The sequence below is a fragment of the Oncorhynchus mykiss genome, chromosome 30 (assembly GCF_013265735.2).
Source record: "Oncorhynchus mykiss isolate Arlee chromosome 30, USDA_OmykA_1.1, whole genome shotgun sequence".
Lineage (NCBI taxonomy): Eukaryota > Metazoa > Chordata > Actinopteri > Salmoniformes > Salmonidae > Oncorhynchus > Oncorhynchus mykiss.
The window spans coordinates 27,445,824-27,458,619 of NC_050570.1; the positions used below are offsets into that span (position 1 = coordinate 27,445,824).

At 44.9% G+C, this 12,796-nt stretch overlaps 1 protein-coding gene across 2 annotated transcripts; it reads right to left on the reverse strand.

The window, feature by feature from the left end:
* Positions 1-221: 221 nt before the first annotated feature.
* On the reverse strand, positions 222-11,740 carry LOC110521645 (protein NDNF). Of its 2 annotated transcripts, none has more exons than XM_021599336.2 (4): positions 11,580-11,740; positions 4,494-4,697; positions 3,918-4,042; positions 222-2,370 (listed from the first exon to the last, which is right to left on the reverse strand). In XM_021599336.2, exons 1-4 carry the CDS (start codon positions 11,723-11,725, stop codon positions 977-979), a joined length of 1,869 nt encoding a protein of 622 aa, XP_021455011.2. In that variant the 5' UTR covers positions 11,726-11,740; the 3' UTR covers positions 222-976. The 2 variants fall into 2 exon arrangements, with proteins under 2 accessions (XP_021455011.2, XP_021455008.1); XM_021599333.2 differs by lacking the exon at positions 11,580-11,740 and adding an exon at positions 10,881-11,270.
* Positions 11,741-12,796: the final 1,056 nt, after the last annotated feature.

Sequence of the window (12,796 nt, forward strand, 5' to 3'; positions counted from 1 at the left end):
CTCTGGTACTGTATGTCCATGGGAAATTGTTCTTATGTCAGTAATCATTTATATCAAGGATCATGTTATGCGTACGTGGACATAATGTAGGCTTAATGTAAAATCTATAAACACTCCTATTCTCCTTTCTGCTGATACACTGGTGCAGTGCTGCCTGACACCCTCCATATATCTACAGTATGTGATGTTAACTAGCCCACAGAAGAACATGACACCCAGGGTGACACAGGGATTACTTGTTCTATATTTAGTGTTTATGTACATGAATATTGGCAGGACAACTCTGTACATGTGACACACACAGCAATACAGTGGTAACACACAGACCTCCAGCACAGAACACATTTACAGACAGGCTCTAGAGCGCACACTGGCTGAGTTACACAACGGAATGTCTCCACAATGACAATTTCCTCATAGAATTTGAATGATTTCTTCATAACAGTAATAGTCATCATGATCAATAAAAACAAACAATCAAATCAAAAGAGGCGAAGTATAAAATAATTTAAATCTCTCCTAAATATAAATGATGCACTGAGAGAACTATACACGGCTGTTATCTATTTTATCTCTGCAGGTCAACTTAAATTCAAACTGAAGTAACAAACCATTTTGACAGAGGAACGCAAGAGTCATGCAGCGACAGAGAGATGCACACGATGAAACAGTCTCTTCTCTGAAGCTGTGAAGTCTCCCTGTTGGCAACGAGATTCTGGGACCCCAAGCACAAGGCGATCCATAGGTGAGCACCTCTCACTTATGGATCGCCCAAAAACATGCCAACAATGAAATGTAAACATAAATATACAGGTTGATATCTCCCTCTGCAAACAGTTAAGTCTCTGCCACAGGCTCATCAGCTGTGTGAGTGGTCAGTCTGTATACACTCCTTAGTAGAATATCACTTAGAGTTAAATAAAACTTTTTTAATATATATATATATATATATAATAGATTTATTCTGTGCAGTCTTTTAGCAGTACTTCCTCGTTTTCACCAGTTTGCTCTGGTATTTGACTGAGTGACCACTGTGGCCCACAGCATAAACGTCCAGCAGATAGGTCTTGCCCGGCTCCAGCCCTGTGATGGTTTCCGTGGTAACGGCCTTCTGCAGGTTTGGGCTGTGGAAGTACTTGCAGAGGACCTTCTCTGACTTCCTGCGCGTCTCGGGCCCGGCACACTGGTTCTGCTCACGGCGCCGCTGCTCCTCGCCGTAGCTCTCGGACACCTCTTTTTTGTAGACGCAGAACTTGTTGCGGTCCTGCGTTCCCAGCCAGGCCACAGTAGCAGAGGAGCAGGTACGCAGCTTGTCGAAGGCCTTGATGCGTGTGTCCTCGGGTAGCGATGGGAAGGGCTGCTTGCTGCTGGGCTTTGTGGTGGCCAGCACCTTCAGGGTGGACGCTCCTTTCCTGCTGCCTCGCAGACGGATCAGGTACTTGGCCTTGGGCTTCCCTCGCAGCTGGAACTGCCGTACACCCTCCACATTCTGGGAGAGCAGCAGCTTGCCATCACGCCTAACCTGCACCTGAACAGTGTCCAGACAGGCATGTACAAACAGAGTGACCCTCTGGTGGGAGGAGACAGGGGCGAAGCGCAGGAACTTACTGCCCTTCCTCTTGATGAAGACGTCGGACACTTTGCCATCCTTCAGTTCCACCGTCTTCTGCCGAGCCTCCTCTTTGGTGCGGGCGAAGGTGCCCACATAGGCGGTGCTGGTGTTGGTGGCAGAGTTCACAGCGAACACGTCAAAGTAATACTGAGTGTCCGGCTTCAGGTCCGACACGGTGAAGATGTTCTTGTTACCAATGCAGACTTTCTGAATGTCAGAGGCCTTGGGTTTGGCTGTGTAGGAGCGGGAGATCTTGTTGCTGGTGAGACCTCGGTTTAAGTTATTGTCTGAGTGGACAAAGCCAAAGTGAGCAAAGTCGAAGGGGCTGAAGTCCCGGCCTGGCTTTGGAGCGGCCATGAAGGCATCGTCAGCGCTGATCTTAGCCTCGGCAGCACACAGGCTCTTGAAATTGTGCTCCTTGTTGATGACCACACAATACTGGACGGGCTGGCCCATCAGAACGCCTGTAGGGGTGGGCTTCCAGGCCAGGGTGACAGTGGTCCGGCCCAGGGCGGTGATGTCCACCCGGGGATCGTAGGGCAGCTCGGGGTAGGGCTGGTCAGACGCTGGGGTGGTGGTAGCGTACACCTTGAAGTTGCTGTCCTTCTCTGTGGAGAGCATCTCCAGCTGATAGAGGCCGGAGGGAGAGCTGGTAGCCACGTAGGACTCCACATCGTTCCCCTTGTAGGAGAAGAGCTCTGTGCCCTCATCCACTGTCACCTGCTGCTGCTTCTGCTGGTCCAGGGGCTCTGGCTCACCTGGAAAACACACAAACTTAACATGAGTTCCTTTCATATCACAGCATCCCCATCACCTCCTGAGATATTTTTTGCTAACCTCCCCTAATGTTTATTTAATTTTTTTTCGGGCTCTGAAGTAAAATAATTTCCACAGGTGGCTAAAAATGACCCGTTTAATGTGTTGATCCTGATGAGGTCATGGTAAAGCTCTCTCCGAGCCGTACGGACGATTAGCCCCTCATGAGCCAGCGACCATGTTTTCACTCTAAACATCCCCAAAAATCCCAGGCTGGTATTCACTTGGCCCTTCCTGGGAACTTGTGAAGCTATGCTACAAAGAGGCACCTTGTAGCCTATCTATGAGAGAGTCAGTCACAGGCCTTATTTCAGCTGAGCAAGGAAACATAATATTATGCTTGTCAACCAGAGAGTGTGCTCAACGGTGTTCTAAATTAATGCTGAAAGATCCGATCCGAGGCCGAGACATTCAGCAAAGAGAGGAGCAAACATGAACAGACAGAGAGGTTGTGCATTTGTGTATTTACACTGGAAACTAATGCAATCCTGACGGCTAGTGCTCCACTCAGCCTATGTGAATGGCTGCTCGGTCTATGTTAAGCTGCCATGTGTAGCACATATTGGAGATGAACTGTGTTGCAGTATTTAGTCTCTATTCTACGGTATAATCTATTAGGACAGTGAGTGAACATCAAAAAAGCAGGTGGTATCAGGCAAGGAGCCCATTTATTCATTGGCACAGACACATGCATACCCATATAGTCCTACACGTGCACACCCATAAAGTCCTACACGTGCATACACATGTACTTTCACACCCTCACATTATGCACACTCTAAAACCACCGCTGCAGTCCATGTCTGTGCTCTAATGGGACTGGGCTTGAGGGAGTTGATTGATTTCTTGTGTTTCTAAGACAATGTCCAGATGGAGAGAGAGTGACTGAGTGTGTGAGAATGAGAGGGTTGAGAAAGAGCGAGCGAGAGAGAGAGAGAGTCTTCCCTTTGGAGGACAAAGGGAGTATACGTTAGGAATGGACAAGGGGGGTTATTGTACCTAGCTATATAAAAATGTTTATGGGGGAGGAACGAGGAAGGCTTAATCACATTCTAAACTCTTTACTCATACACTGTGTTTGTCTGCCAGCCAACCAACCAGCCAGCCAAGGGCAGTCTGTTCTACTCAGAGCTCTGTGCCCTTTTCACAGACTACAGAGGTGTGGTCAATTCAGACTTCAGTGTGGTCAGTTCAGACATTGTGTCACTAGTTAGTTAATAACCATATCACAACCACACCAAAAAAAGCCCACCAGTAACGCGGCCCAACCACAACAAAATGTGCAAAGTCTTTTTCATTTTATTCAAAACTATATCAATCAAATGTTTATGTTGCTGTTAGTTTATGTTCATCCTGATAAATTAGTGAGATGATTGTTTATGTACTTGTTGTACATCAAACATATATTACACAAGTTTTACAATGTAATTAGTGTCATAGCCCAATTTACATTAGCTATCAGTTCTATAAATCATGTTTATGTAAATACCTGATCCCTCTCCACTGGCCTCCTCAGGCAGCTCCTGCAGAGTTAGCTTCCACTCCAGAGGAGCATCACATGGTGTCACCGTCACAGACAGTGGGGTGTTGTCCTCCTCCACCACAAAGTAGTACCTTCAGAAACAAGAAGTATTGCCCAGGTAAATGACAGGGATCAAACAGAATGCAGGGTTAACTGCAGGGTTAACTACTGAAATCACTCTACACACTAAGTCTATGGTCACTCTATGGTATGCTAATGACATGGGCCTCTATCAGCAGACATTACCTATATCACATGAACATCTCTTTCTCATCTATAATGCATTTCCTCATCCTAGTATACATTACAATGCATTCCATATTCCCCATGCATCCATTTGCCATAAGTCATCATACAGAGCCTACAGTGCTATTTAGTGGGGGAAGGCTGCGACGCTGTTTTTTAGCGATACACAACCTGGCCTCATGCATTTGGTAAGATAAGACATACAGTACATGTACATGTTTGGAGCAGTAAACCTACACCTGTTGGTAGTGGTTGTTGATAGTGACGGCTGTCTTTACATTTACCTAAACTCATTACCTTTTGGGCGTGTCCCTGAACAAGTATCCACTGATCTCGGCTCCGTCTGGGATGATGGAGGAATCATGGAACAGGGTCTTGTCTCTGATCTGCATCTGGAACAGGCCCTCGTCTCGCGTGGGCAGCTTCTGGCCCACTACAACCCCCAGCAGTAGAACCAGGGCCAGAGGCCAGCCCTGAGGTCCAAAATCCAGCCTCATCCTCCTGCAACACAAAAATTAGACATGCAGGACCGTCAGAACAAGTAGAATTCACGTTAGAAAAGCAAAAGTAGTGAATATTGGACACCTTTCAATCAATGCTTGGAAGAAGAACTTGAAAATGTACTTCCAGTTGTGCCTGTTAAGTCTATCAGAATGGAAGGGAAACCAGTAACTCGCTGCCAAAGAGAGGAAACTGAGAGACAGAGATGGACAGAGAGAGGCCCCATCTCTTGGAAAAAGAGAGAAAGTGGAAGGCAGACAAAAAGAGAGAAGACACTTTGGACCAGAAAGAGGGAGAAGATCAAGAGGAATACAGTGGCTAGTGTGAGAAAGGTTCCCCAAGGTCAGAGAAACTAGATTGAAGGGGATTGAAGAGGAGAAGAGATTGGCACCAGCCGCTAAACTGTACTGTTCAGTAGATATCCCCATGGCTATGGGACGTGGTTCAGTACACAGGTCTTTGCAACTCACTGAAGATCAGGAACACTCAGATATCCTCTGTCTATTGATTTGGCCACATTGATTGCAGCTGATGGGAAAGGCAAATCCCTGGTGATTTAATCAGGATAATGATAGCAGATTAGCCAGATACTTTACTGCCATTTACAGCAAGTGAGAGTGTGTCCTTTTAATGACCCCTCTCTCTCCCTCCTTGCTCTCCTTTTCTCGCTCCCTCTTTCTTTTCCACCCTAGCTCTCCATCTATTGTTCTGCTGCAAATATAGCTCATCTTTGTCTCTTGTACACACATACAATCTCTATCCCTTCTCTTTCTGTCCTTGTCACACAGACATCCTATCATTCCTCCCTCCCTCTGGAAAGACAGATAAGTCAAACCAGAGAACCCAAAGCTGGACATGCTTCCATGCTACAAACATGGCTTCGTTACTACATTGTCTTCCTTTTAAAACACAAGCCAGAGAAAAGCCCTTGACAGCTGTGTCAATTTGTCCCTTTAGGCCTCTCGTGTCTGAGCTGAGCCTTCCCTCATTCAGCCAGACTTCAGAGAGGTGGAGGAAAGCCTTCTAAGTGGTACTTTGAGATTTGACTCACAGAGAGAAGATGCTTATCTCCGCTTGTCTTATTCCACTTCAGAAGCGTGTCGGTTGGAACAAAGACATGTCTATTAATACTCGAGACAGTCCTGAGGTGGTATGTACAGAGCTCTACAGTGTTGTCTCTCACTCTTCAGCCCCAAAACAAAACACAGAGGCTCCCAGAGGCCCCAGTCTCTGCTGCACCAAGCCCACATAATGACACTACTGGACTGATGTCATCAGATATGGGACATGTGCGCTCTCAATGATTAATTAGTGTGGAATCGTCCAGCAGATTAGCTTGCAAACATTTGTGGCATAATCCAACATGCACTTGATGTTTCCAATGTAAGCAACTTGCCCACCGCGTGTGGTAATACTGATTCAAACTAATGGCTCGGGTTTGAATTGGTCAACGTGCTGCAGTATCCCAAGTCTGAGAAGCGTTACCACTAAATGCTACGTTCCTCTATCCAGGCTCCGATCTCATGTATGAGCCCCTGCTGAAAGATGACACCTGCACATTAAAACAGTTGGATTTGACTGTGCTAATGTCTAGACCTTGAGGTTGTGTGGTGCAGCACAGGCAGTATGTATGGGTCATGCAGGCTGGAATCTGGAATGTTTGTGCATGCATGAGTCTGCAGGCCTGCCTCTACCATTCACAGGCTCCCTTTACCAAAATAAAACTTCAAAAAAGCTGCATCTGGAACAAATAAAGCCTAATGTTTAATTAGAGTGAGGGAGAATGTATGATAGTCATTTGGGGGGAGGATAATTTGAAGGCAGAGCCGGCCACAATCGTGTCAACTTTGTTTTGCTGCTGTTTTTTGTATATTTATATATTCATTTATTTTTCAGTGTCACTCCGACTGGAACTTTGTTCAAAACTTGAAGCTCTTTTGGTTGTTAAAGAAAAAGTTTAATGCTTAATAAATGGTAAGTTGTGACAGCTTGAGGGGGGGGGGGGGGGGGGGGTAAGGATAATACTGAACAGGTTAGGTGCACAAAGCATAATTAAGATAGTAATTGATGGAAATAAAGGTATGTCACAGTTCAACTGTTTAACCCATAGTAATAACTACGTAATAACCATCTAAATTATATGACTTTACAATGACGGTTAGTTCTCCTATGACAACAACAAATGAACCTGTGTTTACCCTGTGCCTAGCTCATGCCTTTACCAGAACTATGTGTATGACAACTTAGCCAGATAACAATGTTAAAGGGAGACCTCTGGATGAACTCGTGGATACTATTTTTATGTCTCAATCAATCCATACATTAAACAAATGACATGTATGACATGATAGAGAAGTCATTGTGTGTGGTCAGTTTGGTTGTAGGACGTAGATGTTTGTTTATGAATGTTTTTATGGGTTTGTTCGTAAATATAATCTGGAGTGCGCTCTGGGCATTCGTAAATTCATAGCATTGTCAGATTGTCCGTTAGTAAAGTCAGAGCGTTTCGCACTACACTGGACACTCTGACCGAGGAGTAGGGTTGATCTGAGCGTTCGGATCTCACAACAGCAGTCAAGCACCCAAGCTGGCTAACGTTGGCTAGCTTGCTAGCTACTTAAAGACACAAATCAGAGAACACCTGACTCTGACCATTTTACTCGCCCTAGCAGAGCTGGTTAGGCTGTTTTCATGTTATCCAGAGTGTTGATGAATGTAACTGGGCTGCTGGCAACAATTTAATTGTACTTTTTTTGCCGAATATTACTGACACCGGCCATATTCAACGGGTGTTGAGCGTTCATAAATTCAGCAGTTATTCTGCGCTCTGGCACACTCAGACGAGAGTGCTCTGAAATCTGAGTAGATAGCCAGTGTGAATTTCCGAACTATATACTATATGTATGTACAGTTTGAGATCAGTTGGTGAGTCCAGGGAGTCAGCTGGTATTCCAGATGTCAGTCAGTCAGTCATTGTGAAGCTAGCCCAGCACAGCCTGATAACTAGCACACCTAATCAGTGTTTCTGAGTGACAGAGAACATGTATGCACAACGGAGCAGCTTACGCCTGTCATTCACATGGCCCTGCAATAGTCCTGCCCTCCAACTGTCCAACATGAAAGACCCATGTGGAGTGTGTGTGTGTGTGTGTGTGTGTGTGTGTGTGTGTGTGTGTGTGTGTGTGTGTGTGTGTGTATGTGTGTGTGTGTGTGTGTGTGTGTGTGTGAGGGCTTCTGCATGCGTGTGTGTGTATGTGTATGTGTATGTGTATGTGTGTGTGTGTGTGTGTGTGTGTGTGTGTGTGTGTGTGTGTGTGTGAGGGCCTCTGTGTGTGTGTGTGTGTGTGTGTGTGTGTGTGTGTGTGTGTGTGTGTGTGTGTGTGTGTGTGTGTGTGTGTGTGTGTGTGTGTGTGTGTGTGTGTGTGTGTAAGCATATGCATGTGTGTGTGTAAGCATCTCTCCATCCCTCCAATGTCTTCTCTGGGTTGCCCTCTCCATCCAGCCGCAGTCCCAACCTCATCCTCCCTCCAGCCTCCCACACCCAGCTCCATGACTCCCTGTCAGGACGGGTAAACCTCATGCCTGCTCCCACATGGAGCTCATTAGCAGGACGGGAAGGAAACAAATACACTTTAATTTCAACACAAATAAAGAGACATTTCAGATTCTCCCCAAGAAGACGCCTGGCAGGGCTCACAGGACCTGGAGCCTTTGTTTGATTTCTTAAAGCTGCTCTGAAGGCAGATTTACGGTCGGTAGTTCTTCAGTAGCAGACTCCATCACTGCTGTGATTGGGGATACAATCATTGGGGATACAGACAGGCAGGCTGGGCTGAGGGCTAAGAGCCTGAGATGGAACCAACCACACATAACCTGGGCCCATTCTGATGGAGAGCCAAACCCAGAGCACGTCTGGTGCTCTTGGAGAGCCAAACAGCTCATTAATGAATTGGTAGAGACTGTGGTTTAGGCTTCTGTCCAGGGGCAGAACTTTTGTCTGTGCACAATGTGAGTTTCTCTGTTTGTGTATGTCTTCTAAACCGTCAAATTCCTCAGAGTGTGTATAAGTCTACATCATCACTCATATTCTGTCTCTAAACCACCCACATCATCATCATCATCAGCCCACAAAGACTCAAAGACTTTGCTGCTGCTGGCACAATAGCGTGTTCAGGAAGGGGAGCCTATTTTCCATCCCTGCCTGCCTCTCTCTTGTTCTGTTTTATGGTCCATCTCTGAGCGAGGCAGCGGTTAGCACGGCATCCTGGAATGTTGCTTGGTGGAGCGGGTCAGGTCATAGGGCACTTTCTATTACTGCACAACAAATGAGCCATTCAAATGAGGGGCGCACCTTTGACTGATGTGCACTTCGTTGCTGTCATTATGACTAAAGGGAAGCGCACACAAGATTAGCCCACAAAAAGCCCCATGGGAAAGAAGTGGTCCACTCTCTGCCCATCAGCATATCAACGATAAGGGCATAGACCAGCATCGTGGGAAATGAGGCAGTCATGTATCCATTATGTTCCACTGGGCAGAGAGCACAGACCCCTTCTTCAGGAGAGAGATCCGTCAGTCTGAGGGCACTGCCTCTGCTTGTGTCCATTTGAAGAGGCATAATGAGGGATTTGCAGAGTGAATGTTTTGGACACTGGGAGAGGGTGTGGGTGGATAAAATGAATAGTTTAATTGAAGGGACTAAAAACCTGTCGCTATGTCCTTAATCTTCCAGCAACGACTCTGGACGTGACATCCCACTCCAGCGGTCCGCACAAAGCAAACGCAACGAGAAGAAGACTGTATATACTGCAGCTCGTCACTTCTCCGGACGCATAAATTGCAGTAGCAACACTGGCGGAATTCTTTCAGCCCAGAGTTTTCATATGCAAATCACGGTTTAGTTACGGTATGCAACACAGACCTTCCCATTTTCAGACTTTTTGTTCATGATTCATTCTCCTGCGAAAGTACGGGAGGCAGTGTGGCTTCTCTCTGCTACTAAATACAGTTATTCAAATTCCCATTCTGAGTCTGTCTCTCATTATACTCCTGAGCCCAATGGGGAATGCAGCTGGGGGAAAAACAAGTCTCACCAAGGGATGGATGAGGTGAATAACAGAAGCACAGAACTTGGAATTCCTTCCCTTCTGATTTCCTTGCGTAAAATTCATAACGTAAAATGCATTCATTTATACAAATTATTTATAAACGAATAACACGTTTAATCAATGAAAAATATCATATTACGACTCAAATAAATGTATTTCTAAAAAAAGGGTTAACAAGAGAGGATTTATATGATCAATGATCAATTGTTTTAAAAAATGCAGTAGTTAGTTTTAAATTTAAGAAGATTTTTAAGGGTCTCCAAATGTTAATATATTTGTGTAAGAGAGTAATCAGATCAGGATAGCGGTTATAGTGCAGGTGCGGGGGCTCGCACAGGGTTGAGTAAAACTATTCCAAAAACTGATGTCCCATTTTTTTTTAAAAACAGATGTCTCAACATGTGTGGCATGTTGCATCGGCAGCACCACTATAAAAAAGGGCAAGTGAAGAGAATGTATGCCACGCACTATAGAATGGGGTGATAACGCATCTTGGTGAATTGCGTCTGGCGGCTTTGGAGGGTGCTCCGTCACCCCTGGGAGCATGGGAACCCAGTTAAGAGCACAAAGCAGCGCGCCTCAGATCCAGAGCCCCGAGCTCGAGGACACTGCCTTCCGCGTGTCCTTTTCAACTCCCTCAAAAGTGTATCCTTTTTGCGCGACATTAACCTTGCCAAGTGAAATAATGGCCACAGCCAAAATAAGGAAACCAAATTAAAAGATCATGCGAGCCCGGGCTTGATTGAAATGTGTTTGAAAACCTTAACTTCCCGGAGTTGTAAACCACAAAACCCTTTCCCCTCTATCTGGCAGTATTTTCAAAGGCAAGCGTTATTTAATCGGAGAGTCCCTCTCTGTTTTTCTTTTTTATGGAACCGTCTCATTATCTTCAAAAAGCGCTCCACAAACCATATAGAGTAGACCAGGCTACTACAAAATGTTGCCCGAAAGCAGCGTTTTCAATCGATGTGATTTGGCATTCGTAAATGTAGGCTATTTCATGGGATATTTATATAAAACAGAGATATAATGAGCCACTGATACATTTAAATTATTTTGTGAATGAGCGTCTTACCTTTCAGTTTTAGGGATGATGAAAATAGTTGGAAAGTTGTATGAATATGTTGCTTTTTCCTAACCAGCGAAACAATTATGAGAACACAATAAAAAAATGTAAAAATTAAGAAAGAAAACAGTTGTCCTTTTCACTGTCCAATAGATTCCTCGAGTCAGTTCTTGTATGGTGGCAATCGGATTACAGGTCTGGTTAGTTGGTGGCAGTTCTGGAGGGTAGAGTCTTGTTTCAGAATCTGAGTGGGTAGGTATCCTGAGTTCTGGCTGCGCGTCCGTCCCCTGTCGCGCGGCTGCTATTAAGATTCCGACTGGCAAACTGGTGCGAACTTCTGTCTCTGCGCTCTCCCTAGGTGCACTCCGATAACCAGCCCACTCCTCCTGGACATCACAACCCCAACAAATAAAAAACCAACCAGAGACCAACCAGAACCAGCAACGGACCTATCACAGACATGAACTCAAACTGACATCACTTTATGAATGAAAAACCTATATTTCTACATTACTTTGGATTTACTTTGAATGGCTATAGCCATACCAAGTAGACATACTTTGTATAAATTGGATGACAATTACACACGTTTTACATACATTGTATTAAACCTTTTTTCTTTGCATTCAAAATAAAACTTTTAAAACATTTTTCCATCGAATAAGGTAATATCCCTCCCTACAAGGCGAACACTAAGGTTGAACTTACCAGAAATACTTGAGAGACGTGTCTGTAAACCTAGAGCAAAGCAAAACAAGGCATAGATCTGGTGTCTTCACCTCTGTTATTTTAAGAGCGGGGATCCCCTGTGAGCTGTTTACGTACGTCGTAATGCGCGCAGAAAACGAGCACATTTGGGTAGGACCCTTTTCAAAGTCACGCAACCCTCGGGTTACATTTTCTGTGTTGTCAGTGAGCAAGTTTTATCATGAGCCTAGATAGATGTGTAAGCACAACCATTTTATTCCTTCATCTGTCGTGTGTAATTTATGTGTAATGTACCCATAAAGAGCGTTTTCTCTGGGTTGCTTTCGTTTGTCCCGAGTGTTTACACCAAAACAATTCGACTGGGCCGAATGTGTTTTTGTTGCTTACAATACGTTATTCCGTGTAGCCTAAAGGTGTGAAAACGCCGGCGGTACAGAGATGCTTTTGTCTGTTCCCGGGCCATAACCCAGGGAAGTAAATATTTATCCAAGATAAGAGCCTTTGACTGAGTTCTGTCGGTGATGTGAATTGTAAATAATTTACGACTTTATGGGGGTTGCCGAGCTCAGAGTAGCCCGAGTAAAATGATGCCTTTATCCCACCCGTCCAGAAAATAGATAGGAGCGTTACCGTTTAAAACTGTTGTTTCATTACCCCGAATCCCTTGACGCATTAGCAGGAACAAGTGTAGCAATAATGCATAGTATATATAAAGGGTTAGCATATTCTACCTCGTTAAGGGGAGAGGGAAAGGAAAGCAACGTTGGATAGGAGAGAACTTGGCAATTATTTAACATTATGTTAGAGAACAGTTGGCCTAAATATGTAGATCATTTTCCATCATACATTTCCAATTTGACCTCTAGCCTAATCATATCACTTAATGCAGACTAATTCAATATGCGTAGCCTATTCTATATATAATATATTTTTCAGCCAAAAACAAATATATATGCGTAATTTCGCACATTATAGTATCAGTATAGACAGTAAGTAGGCCTAACAAACATACCGCAATTAAAGTAAAAACCGTTGAGTGAGACGCCTTGGTGCAACAGCATCATCTAGCGTCAGTGGTCTCTCTGGAGGCGTAATTCCGCGCACACTAGCCTAGACTGGTTAGCGCGCTGGCTAGGGAATTACCGAGTGGACTTTCTATCTCAGGAAATTGGTGGCACCTTAATTGTGGAGGACGCGCGCGTGGTAATGGCTGGAGC